The 12,716-nt window shown below is 42.0% G+C and overlaps 1 protein-coding gene across 1 annotated transcript in view; it reads right to left on the bottom strand.

Moving 5' to 3' along the window:
- RNF212 (ring finger protein 212) overlaps nt 1–12,716 on the bottom strand; it is a 46,416-nt gene that overhangs the window by 29,585 nt on the left and 4,115 nt on the right. Inside the window, exons 2-5 of the mRNA XM_066621368.1 lie at nt 11,078–11,139; nt 8,680–8,754; nt 6,367–6,423; nt 5,942–6,009 (exon numbers count right to left, since the gene is read on the bottom strand). Coding sequence (XP_066477465.1) covers nt 5,942–6,009; nt 6,367–6,423; nt 8,680–8,754; nt 11,078–11,139 — 262 coding nt within the window. The remainder of the gene's footprint in view (nt 1–5,941; nt 6,010–6,366; nt 6,424–8,679; nt 8,755–11,077; nt 11,140–12,716) is intronic.

Genomic DNA, 12,716 nt, shown 5'->3' on the forward strand with positions numbered 1-12,716 from the left:
TTATCCCTGGATGTCTTCTGAGATTCTTTGTTTGAAATATCATTCCCAAAAAGCTACATGTAAAGGACATTGCACATATCTGGGGCCAACTGAACACAATAGCTACTAGCCAAGTCACCAGCTGAGAATGGCATGTGCCCATCAATTGGACAGCCAAGCCCACCCATCTAGGTAAAGGGGCAGGATACAGAGGTCAGGTGGTTCACCCACATTCAACTGGATGACTCTATTACATCAAACCAAGGTTTCTTTTAAGGTCAAGCACAAGAATGCTTGGGGGTGGTCTAGCTTGGCTCCCTCAGAGAAAGCAGGTGTGTGTGGTCAAGCCTCATGGAGACCAGAAATATGTGGTGGACTCTTCAAGCTGATCATGGAGTATGTAATAGATAAGCATCAGTGAGATTTAGGGTGCCATCCTAACCAACTTTCCAGCTCTAGCATAGCTGTGACAGTGGGCATGTTCTACATCCTGCAGTCAGGAGGGGCAATCATGGAGGCCTCCTAAAGGTAGGGCAATATTTGTTCCCTTACCTTGGAATTGCATTGCATATGTCTGAGAAAGTTGGTTAGGATTGTGGCCTTAGTCATGTTAGACCAAATGTAAGACCCATGAGCCAGATGTGGCCCCTGGAAACTCTTTATCTAGCCCTGTGATAATTGGACTCTCCCAGCACCACCCTTTCAATAGTGCTGCTTCTGCTAAGGCTCCAGGAGGGAGAGACAGAAGGAGGTCTCAAAAGGCAGTGAACACTATGGTATAAGGGGAAGATCGAGAGGGGTGAGAGATAGAAGTGCTGCTGAGGTACTAGAAGAGTCCAATTATCAGGAAGGCCACCCTTTCAGCACCACGTCTGCCAAGGCATCACTTTGCAGACCACCTCTCAGCTGCTGAGTTGCAAAATGATGCTGTGGCTGAAGCGGCACTGCTGGAAGGGTGGCCTGTGTGATAACTGGTCTCTCCCATATCTTGAAAACATGATCAAGATTTGCCCATTTTTTCTTCTGTCATTTGAAGCTAATGAATTTCTATGTGAGAACAAAGTGCTTAGTTTGGGCCATCATCTGCTTAATGACATCACTTCCTGCTTAATTATGTCACTTCCAACCCTCAGCAGGCACCATGAAAGCTATTTGGCCCACTAAATGAAACAAGTTTGACACCCCTGTGTTAGAGAATCATTTTGCTTTTAATTTTAATTTTGCCTGTAATTGCCTGCTGCTGAATTTTCCTAAATTCTACACCCAAGCTATTTTCCAAGCCTATTTGCTTTACTCTTTTCTCCATGCAATTAGAAGGTAGAGATCTTTTTCAGATACCCCCTCCCCCGGCAATCTCTCTGGTTTCCCTACTCTGGAATAATGGCAGGATATATCTATCAGTTCCTCTGTCAGCTGGACCAGTAAATCAGTAACGCAGAGAGAAGGAAAGGGTGCGCTGAACACTAAACACCAGGTACTACTCCTCTTGGGTCAGATTCAAACATCCCTAAGAGACGTGTCAAAGTTTTTCAGGGGCTCAAGTGTATAATGGCCACCCGATCATCTCTATCTAGATGCTTGTGAGAACTAATTTCAAAAGACAGACAGCCAGTTCATGTATAATGCAAAACCACAGTTTGATCCTATGGACTTTTCCTCCTTTTTTTCTTTTATAGAATTAATGGAGTTCTACATACATTTCAGATGTTGATGGACAACTGCGATGAAGTGAATGTAAAGAATATCCATTCTGTTTTTCTGGAGGAACTGAAATAATTAAACAAATGGAGTGTTAAAAAACTAATTTATTTAGCTGTGCACAATTCTTTGTTTACTGTTGTATTTGGCCACACTCACTATTGGACCTAAGAAAACAGACCAGCTATCCTATTGATAAGGCCAAAGAAGAACTGGAACCAGGCTTGCATCATCATCATCATCAGTTCCCTGCCTCACTGTCATCTGGGCTAGGCCCCTGCCTAGGTCTTGGGACTTGGAAAAGGAATAGATCAGTGGTTCTCACACATTTAGCACTGGGACCCACTTTTTAGAATAAGAATCTGTTAGGACCCACGGGAAGTGAAGTCATGATCGAAAGTGACATCATCAAGCAGGAAAATTTTTAACAATCCTAGGCTGCAATCTTACCCACACTTACCCAGGAGTAAGTCCTATTTACTATCATTGTTCAAAGAATATACATAGTGGCTTGTTAAAATTACAGGTCTGTAACATTTCCCCAAATGCAGTCACATATCATGGTAGTGTTAAATCTAATATATTAAAAATAAATTATTGAAATGCATGGGGACACACCTGAACTTGGCTCACAACCCACTCGACCCACAGTCTGAATAACACTGGAATAGATGATCAGATGAGGAAGAAGTGGATCCAGTCCTGCACCACCATTACCAGGATTGTGTTTCTGCCTGAATGAACTCCTGATAAGGGAATAACTGCCCTGCTGTAGAAATTTTAGTAATGCAGGATTTCAAATCAATTTATTCCCAAAGGTGTATATAGACAACATTAATTTGAATCTCTTTGACAATTTCAGATACTTAGGATAATTTTTTGATCTGATTTTTGGCTTGTGAACAGTTCAAAAGGTATATAGTTTTCACCTGAATTTTTTTCAGATTTATATAATGCTTTCATATATATGAAAAATGAGGCAGAAGTGACAATTTCAGGTTTGGGGGGCATCCCTTGTTCTACAATTCTCCACTGCCCCCCCCCCATAAAATTATAATTCACAATTGGGCATTTTGTTATAGGTCTGGGTCTACCCTTTACACTTTAGCTGGATTGAAACATTGCAGAGAAACACCAGTAATCAGCTATCAACAATAATGTTGCATTCAGCAAGTCAAGATAAGGGTTTTTCCTATGGTTGCATCTATGCTCCTTTTGTGTTCTTGAAGTATTAAAACATTTGCAGGTGATTTATCTTGAAATTTAGGAGCAGCACAGGTTCATTAGAGCTAAACTGAACAAAGACAAAGTGTCTGGGCTTTTTTTTTCTTTTTTTGCCAAACCTGTTTTTCAAGTCTTTCATTTCCTCCTTCAGATAATGGCAAGTGATGGAAAGATCAGCTAATTGCCTCAATCCCTGAGGCTATTCACAAATTAGATAGCTGCTAATTGCCCTACCAAGAGCTCAGCTCCTTAAGTTTGCAAGTCCTCGGTAGCTTGTGTAAATACAGAGAGATAACCAAGAACCTAGTTTGAGGTACAATTTTTTTCCAAGTCCATCAATGAAGGTGGTGGGGACAAATGAAGTCTGGTTCACATAACTAAGCCCCTCAAGCCCCGAGACTGTTCACAAATTAGATAGCTCCAATTGCCCTGCAAAGAGCTCAGCTCCTGCAGATTGCCAGCCTTTCAAAGTTAGCAGGTCGTATTCTTTCAGTAAGGCTGTAGCCCCATTTTAACACTCTATTTCCCATTGTTGCATGAATGTAACATTTTGTTTCAGATGTTCTGGTGTTACTGAATTTTACTGGAAGGGGTAAGTTGCATGATTTATACTGCTGATACAGATATTTTAAAAAAAACGATGATATCACCCCCGGAGACAAATGGGCTTAAAATATACCTTATTGTGAGGTTTGCTATTTCAGTATTTTATACCTTGGTGAAAGCTATTTGATTCATTTTCAGATACTAGTCAATAATGATAATGAATAGTAGTCACTTCTTACCTGAAACTGGTGTTTTTAATGAAATAAAATCTGGAATTTGAGTTGTTCCCTGCATAGGAATCATACTGGGAAAAAAAGAAAGAGAAATTATGCAAACTCTACAGGTGTCAAAAGACAGTATCAAGTGCCCCTCTTCATATATACTGCATGGACACATGTGAGTGCAAGAGAGAGAAACTGATAGATACAGCAGTAGACAATTGGAAGAAAACAATTTGGTTCAGATAGAATGGGAAAACATAGTCTAGCACTACAAGAAGCCTGGAAGGAACTTTGGACTGGCACACTCCCTCCTCCTCTTCCATGTTCAAGATAAGTCATTAGTTCCTAGTTTGGGGTGAATAGGAAAAGCATCACAGGTAAGCCACATACCCATCTATCCAGCAGACCAATTTACAACAGTAAGAGGCAACTAGTGCTACCACTGCCTTTACTGCTGGGCAGCCCCTGAAATGTGGTATATTGCAATTGGCTAAGCAGTAATAGAAAGCAAGGGAGAAGGAGGAGCTGTCATGCATGTTTCAATTCATCTGCAAGAAAATCTATTGTCCGGTGGGAGTTGCTGCTGAAGGCCTTGGCAAAGGCTGTAGCTCCTCTTATGTTCCAAAGATGGGAATGGAGAGAGGATCTGCTGTTGCCACCACTGTTACCTGCTTGATGAGTCATGGGGGTTCCAGCACACTGCAGAGCAGGGGCTCCGTGCCTGGTCTTACCCCAAGGCCCAGTGTTACCTGGGGCAAACCATTATCTTGTTACCGTTATCTTTTTGGCAAACCATAGGGTGTCATTACATCCAAGCCAAGAAACTAAGGTTTCCTTGTGCTCTGTAACCCAGGTCTGCAAACAAGAGTTGGTGTTAGGACTGAACAAGGGGCAGCATGGAGCCAGACAGCAAGCCAAAAGTCATTGCCTAGGAGCCTTTTACAGCTCTTCCTGCCTGGGAGGGACCATGAACTGAGTGGGCTGTCCAGGGAGATGCTCCAAACTACAATACTGGTAGCTCACCATATGGGAAGCCACCCACAGAACCAAGTTATTCCAGCTGTAGTCCTGGTGTCTCCTTACTGTTGAAAAAGCACGCAAGCCCAAGGCTCCTTCCTTGGCTTGTCTCATAGTACCAAATCATGGTTTGCAATTATGTCTGAAGTATCTTATCTTGTTTTAATTGTTTTTAAGTGTTTTGTATTTTTAATGTTTATCTATTGCCTTGCATTTTAACTTGATTGTTAGCCGCCTTGGGTGCCCTTCGGGGAGAAAGGTGGAATAAAATAACAAACAAACAAACAAACAAACAAACAAACAAGTAAGTAAGTAAGTAAGTAAGTAAGTAAGTAAGTAAGTAAGTAAGTAAGTAAGTAAGTAAGTGAGCCAGAGAGGGGAGCAGAATGGAAGCTAAATATTTTTAGTGGGAGTTTGCTGGAAATTGGGGTACAGCTGCTCCCCAGCAGTTGCTTTGTTGAATATGATGCAAAGGTCAGCAGCTCTGAGATCGTGCCTGAATATTACCACTTATTATCTACTTGTATATTTTTAAATATAGCAAATACTGTATATTTATGCATTTTTAAATAAAGCAAATACTACAAAGACATCCCAAGTCTTAAATTTTCTCTACTGCAAAGGAAAATCTCTTTCCCCTGGATCATCGTTCCACTCCAGGAAGTAGGTACATGTAACAATATGTAACTGAATATATTTCAATTACAGAGAAGTGAATAATTATAAATAATTACTGCATATGCAATGACAATAACTCAATCCATCCATAAATTAATTTAATTACCTAAACTTGAATTATATACTTCAAAACATACTTTGTTTTACAGCTTTTTTATTGTGTAACCCTAAAATAAATTGGAATAATTGTTGCCAACTGGGTTTTATGGTGAATGATGAGGCAGAGGTGCACTTATGCAGAGCCCAGGGTGTTAGCTTTTAAATTTGACCCATGGTTCAGGAGTGTGCTGAGGAAAGTTAAAGGTGGTTAGACAGTCCCTTTGATTGAGGGGCCAATCAGACTTGACACCAGACAAAAATTATTAACTGTTTTGCAACCTTTGATTGGTGTATCCTCATCTCTAGTGCCCAAGTCACTTCACCTAAACTTGAAATATGAAGCATTCCTCTATCATTTCTGTTTACTGGCCTGTTGCTTTTGTTATTTGATGACATTTCTCAACTGTGGTCTAATAAATGCTGTTCACAAATTTTATTTACAATATAATTGTCATACAAATCATTAATATTCTGCTTACTGTTGAAGTTGTTGTATATGCTGCATTTGCTGTGTTGCTTTCTTAAGATATCCTTCCAGTTTGGCAATCTGTATGGAATAATGGAACCACTGCAGTAATTTAATCTTCTATGATTGTTGTCATCTGAATTCTACTTATTCTGAATGGTCCCACTGTCTTTAATGGAATTTTTCCAGAATAAATGGTTGGTGGTTCATAATGATAAGGGGTTATTGTCAGATGAGATTAAAGGCAGGGCACTTACCTTCTCTAACCCAACTAATATTTAATGTAATATTAATACTGATATATTACATGATCAGTTACTTTGAGTAATACACAATAAAAAATGAAAATACAACTTCCACCAAACTCCTCCAAGACCAAATATTTCAATGTAATGTATCCAAACTCCTACCGCTACAGATATCAAGAATTTGAGTTACCTTTCCTTTGTAGTATGCTAATAGGCGCTTCCTATTTTTTTCCTGGAATTGTGCAATCTTAATATTAAGAGGGAAAAGAACAATTTTAGAATAATAAACACAATGTTGCAATGATAATCACCTAGAAGAGTAACAATAGAAATGAAATGCCTAAAGCAATTTATCATTTCCTTTTCTTATTTATCATGTTTCCAGAGCTAGTTCACATATTTCTCAATGTCTTAAACTCCTAATGCTGTAATCCTATGTTAACTTTGTTGGTGCAAGACAGAAAGCAGCGGAGAGCCATTTTAAAATCAAATTGCTTACCCTATGCAACACAGGTTTTATGTTTAAATTAGAGACACGGGAAATACAAAAAGTGCTTTCAGTGCAAAAGCCCATAGTCCTTACTCCACTATGGTGCTTATTTCATTAAAGGGATAAATAGCCATGTAGACTTATTTTGGAGGGACAGAGCCTTGATATCCAAGCAGGGTGAGCACCAGGGTGCACCAGCATGTTCACCACTCTTGCATGTTCTACCCCATGTTCACCCTCCATTCCAGCTTACCATCCCTACCATCCAGTTCATCAATGTCTGCATGTTGTCAGGAAGACAGGAGGGAGGGGGTCCTTTCCCATCCCACCCAGATTTGCCAGCTACTGGACACATTGGCCTCTGAGGAGCAGAGGAAGTGACTGAAAGGAAAAACCACACACAGAGCTGGTGACTACAGTTTCTACTGTAACCACACACACACACACACACACACACACACACACACACACAAATGAACAGGCAAGCTGCATTTCTGTTTAAAATCACCTTGCCTCCTGTTCAGCTGTGTGAAAAGTTGTAGTAGTAATGTTAAAGAAAATTCTGGCTACTTGTGTGGTTCCCCCCTCCCCACAAATGCACATAACTTACTAAGGTTGCAATCCTTATTTTTACAGTTGGCTAGAGTGTTTCCCCAGCTGAAACATCTGATCATGACTTACAATGAATTACTTCTATCTTACACAGAATATTTCTGTTCTTAACACTTATTAACAGTTATATAAAGAAATTCAAGTACAGGCAATCAATTTGACAATTTTAGACGGAGAAACACAACTGCCCTCTTGTCATGGGTGTAGATGGTGATCTCTGATGGGAAAGTGTGAAAATATATATATTCTTTTTAAGTGAAAGAGAGATTGCATGAACATTAAATAGAGTAGGTGAACAAAGGATTAGTGTAAGCATAAAAGTAACAAAAATTTTTCATACAGGTCAATAAAACACCGAGGCTAATACTGGGCTAAAATCTACACACACGAGCTTTTCCCATTTACTGTAGTAACTTCTTAGCAGCTTAATAAAGCTTAATATTGCTTAATAATATTAAGCTTAAAAGCTTAATATTGATTTAGAAAAGTCTGTCCTTTCATGCAAGCATAGGTGTCTCTCAGTATCTGCAAGGGATACGTTCCTGGCCTCCCATGGATTCTGGAACCATGAATAAGGGGGGACCCTATCTCCACAAACCCCCTCCCCCACAGCCTATTACCCTTGTTTATGTTCCTAACAGTCATACAAAATGGCTCTTGTTTTAATGAAGCAAGCAGGCAATCAGCTTCTTGCAATGACTGTACACTTCTGGCTTCAACAGACAAGCAAGCAGGCAAGCTAGAAGGAAGAGTGAACATTAACTTCCTGTTTCTTGCTTCCTGTTAATCTGTGAAACTCATATAGAGCTGCTCAGTCTGGTAGCAGGGGTTAGGATATGGCAGAGTAGGCCTTTGCCAATCCTGCCTTTTCCAAGGCCCAATCTACCCCATTCAACCCTCTCCCACCCACAAACACCCCCTACTTGTCTCCAAACCTCCCTCCAGCCACCCTCTCCGAACCCCTGAGCTATCCAGCGCAAACATACCTGTGCCTGCTGGCTCAGAGAATGGATCTGGCACCAGCAGGTTAACGCACTTATTTGTGTTCGTGCTGCCGGCTCTCACAAACATGCCTTACTGTCAGCAAACATGTTGAGTGTTTGTTACACTCAGGGTCAAAGTGAAGGGGCCTTCACTGGCTCAGTGCAAAATTAAGATTGTACTGCAAAATATGGTTAAGCTGCCACTCGTAATCTAAATTTCTGTCAATTTAAATTAAAATGATTGATTTCATAATTACTGCATTAAATGTCATTTCTAACAACTAGTGTATCATATTCACACAACCTGCTAGTATCAGCACAGAATTGTCTCTTGGGTTAATAGCAATTTGGTGATGAAGATTATCATAGAGGATTTTCCTGATGACAAGCCTCTCAAAATATTTCACATTTAACTCACTTGTGTGACTTCTTTGGAATATTTTCTGCACAGTCCATCTATTCCCATAAATAGAGACTGGATATCTGAATTCATCTGCAATGAAACAAATCAGAGATCCTCCACCATCAAAGAATATAAATATTTTTGAAATCTACAAAGTTGTCAACCCATTTTGGAGCAAAATTTTTCATGCTCATCTCTCTTAAAACACGCTAGAGCTCAGTGTTACCCAGATAGGGTTGCAATATCATGCATATTTACCTAGTAGTATATCCTACTGAACACAGTGAGACTTTCTTCTGAGCAAATATGCATGGGATTAAAGTATTGATTTTGTCCAGGATAATCAAAAGGAAGTAATAAGGTTATAACATTTGTTGCAACATTACACTGTGAAGCTACTAAAGGATATATTTTTAAATGATTACACAAACTCGTAGGATATCTGTCAATAGCTACCAGATAGACTAACCAGAAATGCATTCTCCATGTACACAGGTATCATGACACCACTGCTGAAAGTCAAAGAGGAAATCAGTTGTCACTGTCTCCATCATGCTCTGCTTTCAAAGTTGCCTGGGATACACAGCTGACTGCCTTCAAAGACAAGGACCTGGAGTATTTAGGCCCACAGAACATAGTTATGTTCTGATGTGCATGCTGGAGGTGTATAAGCAGGGTGTTCCAGAATAAAGAAAACGTTATGAAACATCAAGTTTTCTGGGAATCCTAAATACAGTTCAAGTTGCCAGTCAACTTGTACATGCTGAGGGGCACATTTAATGTGCATATCACTTCATGATACAGGTGAAGCCTGTTTATCCATGGATTCAATGTCAGTCCCTCAGACCCGTGTTGAGCCAGACTTGGCCTAACCTGAACCCTACGAAAGGCGACTGGAGCTGCAGTCACCTCTGAAGGGCTTTCTGAAGCCTGCAGAGACTGCATGCGTCCTCCTACAGCCTTAGCGGGCTTCAGAATGGCTGTTACAGCCAAAAAAACGCTACTTCAGTTTTCCAGGGAGAAACCAGAAGTGATGCTTTATGTCTTATAAAGCATTTTGAGGCCCAGGAAAGCCAGAGCTTCCAGAAACCAGAATTTTTTCTGTCATAATGGCCATTCTAAAATCCAGAGGCCATGGGCAGATGCATGTGGCTTCTCTGGGCTTCAGAAAGCTCTCCAGAGGTGACTGGAGCATAGCTCCGAGTCACCTTCAGAAAGTTTAAAGAGGCTGAAACTGTGGGATTTCCTTATCCATGGTTTCTGGTATCCACGGGGGGTCTGAGAATCCCTCACAGATACCGAGGTCCCACCTGTAGTCTGTGAAGGAGGCTTTTGCCTTCACTATGTCAGTGCAACTCCAAGTTTTCTAAAATATAATTAGGGTCCTGAAAAGCAAGTTTCAGAGAAATGTTGTGATGTGTTAAGTATTCAGATGTAGCCCTCTGTCAATGGTAGGCGGCAAAGGAAAAACCGGCATGCAAAGAGAATGCTGTAGATAGGGAACTTACATGCATATAGAACCCTGATCATATGAATCTGGTTTACATAAGGGACTGATCATAAGAGCTGATGTGGTATCCTAACTCTGGTAAATGCAGTGAAGCTAAAAGTTTTCCAGGTTAAACTTCTCTCCACATATTATCCAATATGATCAGCACATGCCTGTATTAATTTCTATGGAACTATTGGGGCCAAAAAGTCTATTAGAATGAAATGTAATGGTATGAAACTGGAAGGAGTAATCTCCTCTCCACTGCCTTTCAAGGACTCACACTGGATTTTGGTTTATTCCCAATGCTAACCAGTAAAGGGTTCCATTATACCCAACACTGCTAGGTGGTAGATTTGTAATCAGAAGCACACTTATTTAGAATGATGTTCCATTAGAATCAAAAGAACTAAATACCTATACAGTAGCATAGCTACAGAAGGGGCACAGTACTAAGTTTTGCAGGGTGCCTCAACACCCCCTGAAACTGCTATCTTCTCCCCTTTGCTCCTGCCACCACAAATGGCACCACAAATGACCGCAAGGGGAGGGCAGCTTACAGGGTGCATTGAGACACCCTGCAAAACTTAGGGCGCAATCCTAACCCCTTACGTCAGTGCTTTCCAGCACTGACTTAAGGGCAATGCAGCTCTGAGGTAAGGGAGCAAACATTCCATTACTTTGACACCCAACTTGGGTGAGTGACACCCAACTGCAGGATGCAGCACATGTCCCATTGGCACCACTATGCCAGTGCTGGAAAGTACTGACATAAGGGGTTAGGATTGCGCCCTTAGTGCTGTACCTCCCATAGCTATGCTACTGTACCTACATGTGTTTAAAACTGAGGAACCACTGAAAAATATTTCTGTTAAGTAGCCTCTAAATGTTTACATACACTGCAGTTGTAACATTTTACAATACCTTTTTTGAAAGTACTACTGTACGACAAGGAGCTCTACAAACCATGCACTCATCTTTTTTACCTATAAAATAAAAATCAGTACATAGTGATAACATTAAGGATCAACATAGTGATAATGTTAAAGATCAGCAAATATGCATCAAAATGGATGATAAATCTGTTTCATTCTTAATGCCTGACTTGGTAACGTTTTAATGGCATATTTGCTGGCAAGCTCCTCTTGTTACAGATTGGGACTGCAGTTCTATCCACACCTGGGAGCAAGCCCCATTGACTACAACAGGATTTATGTCTGAATAGATATGCATAGGATTGGGCTCCAATTTGATCTGGTAACAATTACAAGGTAAATGTTTTCACTGCACATATGATTGCTTAGGAAAGCTACCTATGTTAAGAACAGCACATCATATGTAAGATTAGCTAGTCCAGTAGTCCCGCTCAGTCAGTGCCTGACTGACATACCAGTATGAGAGAGACTGACTTTAGCCTTGAAACTTGAAAGCTGCACATACATTACAAATAACATGGTCTACTTTATACATACTCAAAAATGATCAAGACACTCTGTGAGATGAGTAAACATGTACTATTAAAATAATGTAAGATATTCCTAAGCAACACCTCAGCCACAGAAGTGGAAACCAAGTATATAGTTTTTCTTAAAGTACAGAGCTGGGGAAGAGCTTCTACTGGTCAAGGTCAGTAAGGGTGCAATCCTAACCCCTTATGTCAATGCTTTCCAGCACTGACAAAAGGGCAAAGCAGCTCTGAAGGAAGGGGACAAACATTCCCTTACTTCGGTGGTATTCAAACTGGGGTGTTGTGATGCCCCAGCCTGAGGGTCCTGGTCCCTTTCTCCTTAAGGGGCAGGGGCAGCCAGGAGGCAGAGAGGAGGCAGCGGCGCAATCCCCAGGATCGCACCGCTCAGGTGGGCTGCAGGGGCTTGGGTACACTTGCCGAAGCCTCCTGCAGCCTCCCGGGGGTGCGGGGAGCCGTGCGCAACCTTCGGCAGGGCTCCCCAGGTCAGGGAAAGTGAGAGTGGGGCAATCGTGCCTCGCCTCCGCTAAACCGGAGGCAGATCACAATCGCTCCACTTTCCCTTCTGACGGGGCTGCAGGGACTGGGGTGCACCCTGCAATCCCTGCAGCAGCCGTCCCTGGGTGCGGGGAGCCATGTGCGGGGAGCCGTGCGCCTGCAGGGCTCCCCAGGTCAGGGAAAGTAAGAGTGGAGAGATCGCACTCCGCTTCCAGTTTTATGGAGGAGAGCATGATCTCTCCATTCTCACTTTAACTGACCTGGGTAGCCCTGCAGGCACTCACGCATGGCTCCCCACACCCAGGGACGGCTGCTGCAGGGACTGCAGGGTGCACCCCAGTCCCTGCAGCCCCCTGAGCAACGCAGTCCTGGGGATCGTGTCGCTGCCTTCCCCTGCTGCCTCCCCCTCCGCCCCCGCAAAGACTTACTGCGGGTTTCAAACTCCCTGAGAGTTTGAAAACCGCAGCCTTACTCTGAGGAGGCCTCCGTGAGTGCCACCCAACTGCAGGATGCAGCACACGTCCCATTGGCACCACTATTCCAGTGCTGGAAAGTGGGTTAGGATTTGGGCCTCATCCAGCCAATGTAGCTGCAGCTACA

The sequence above is a fragment of the Tiliqua scincoides genome, chromosome 3 (genome assembly GCF_035046505.1).
Source record: "Tiliqua scincoides isolate rTilSci1 chromosome 3, rTilSci1.hap2, whole genome shotgun sequence".
In the NCBI taxonomy this organism is placed as follows: domain Eukaryota; kingdom Metazoa; phylum Chordata; class Lepidosauria; order Squamata; family Scincidae; genus Tiliqua; species Tiliqua scincoides.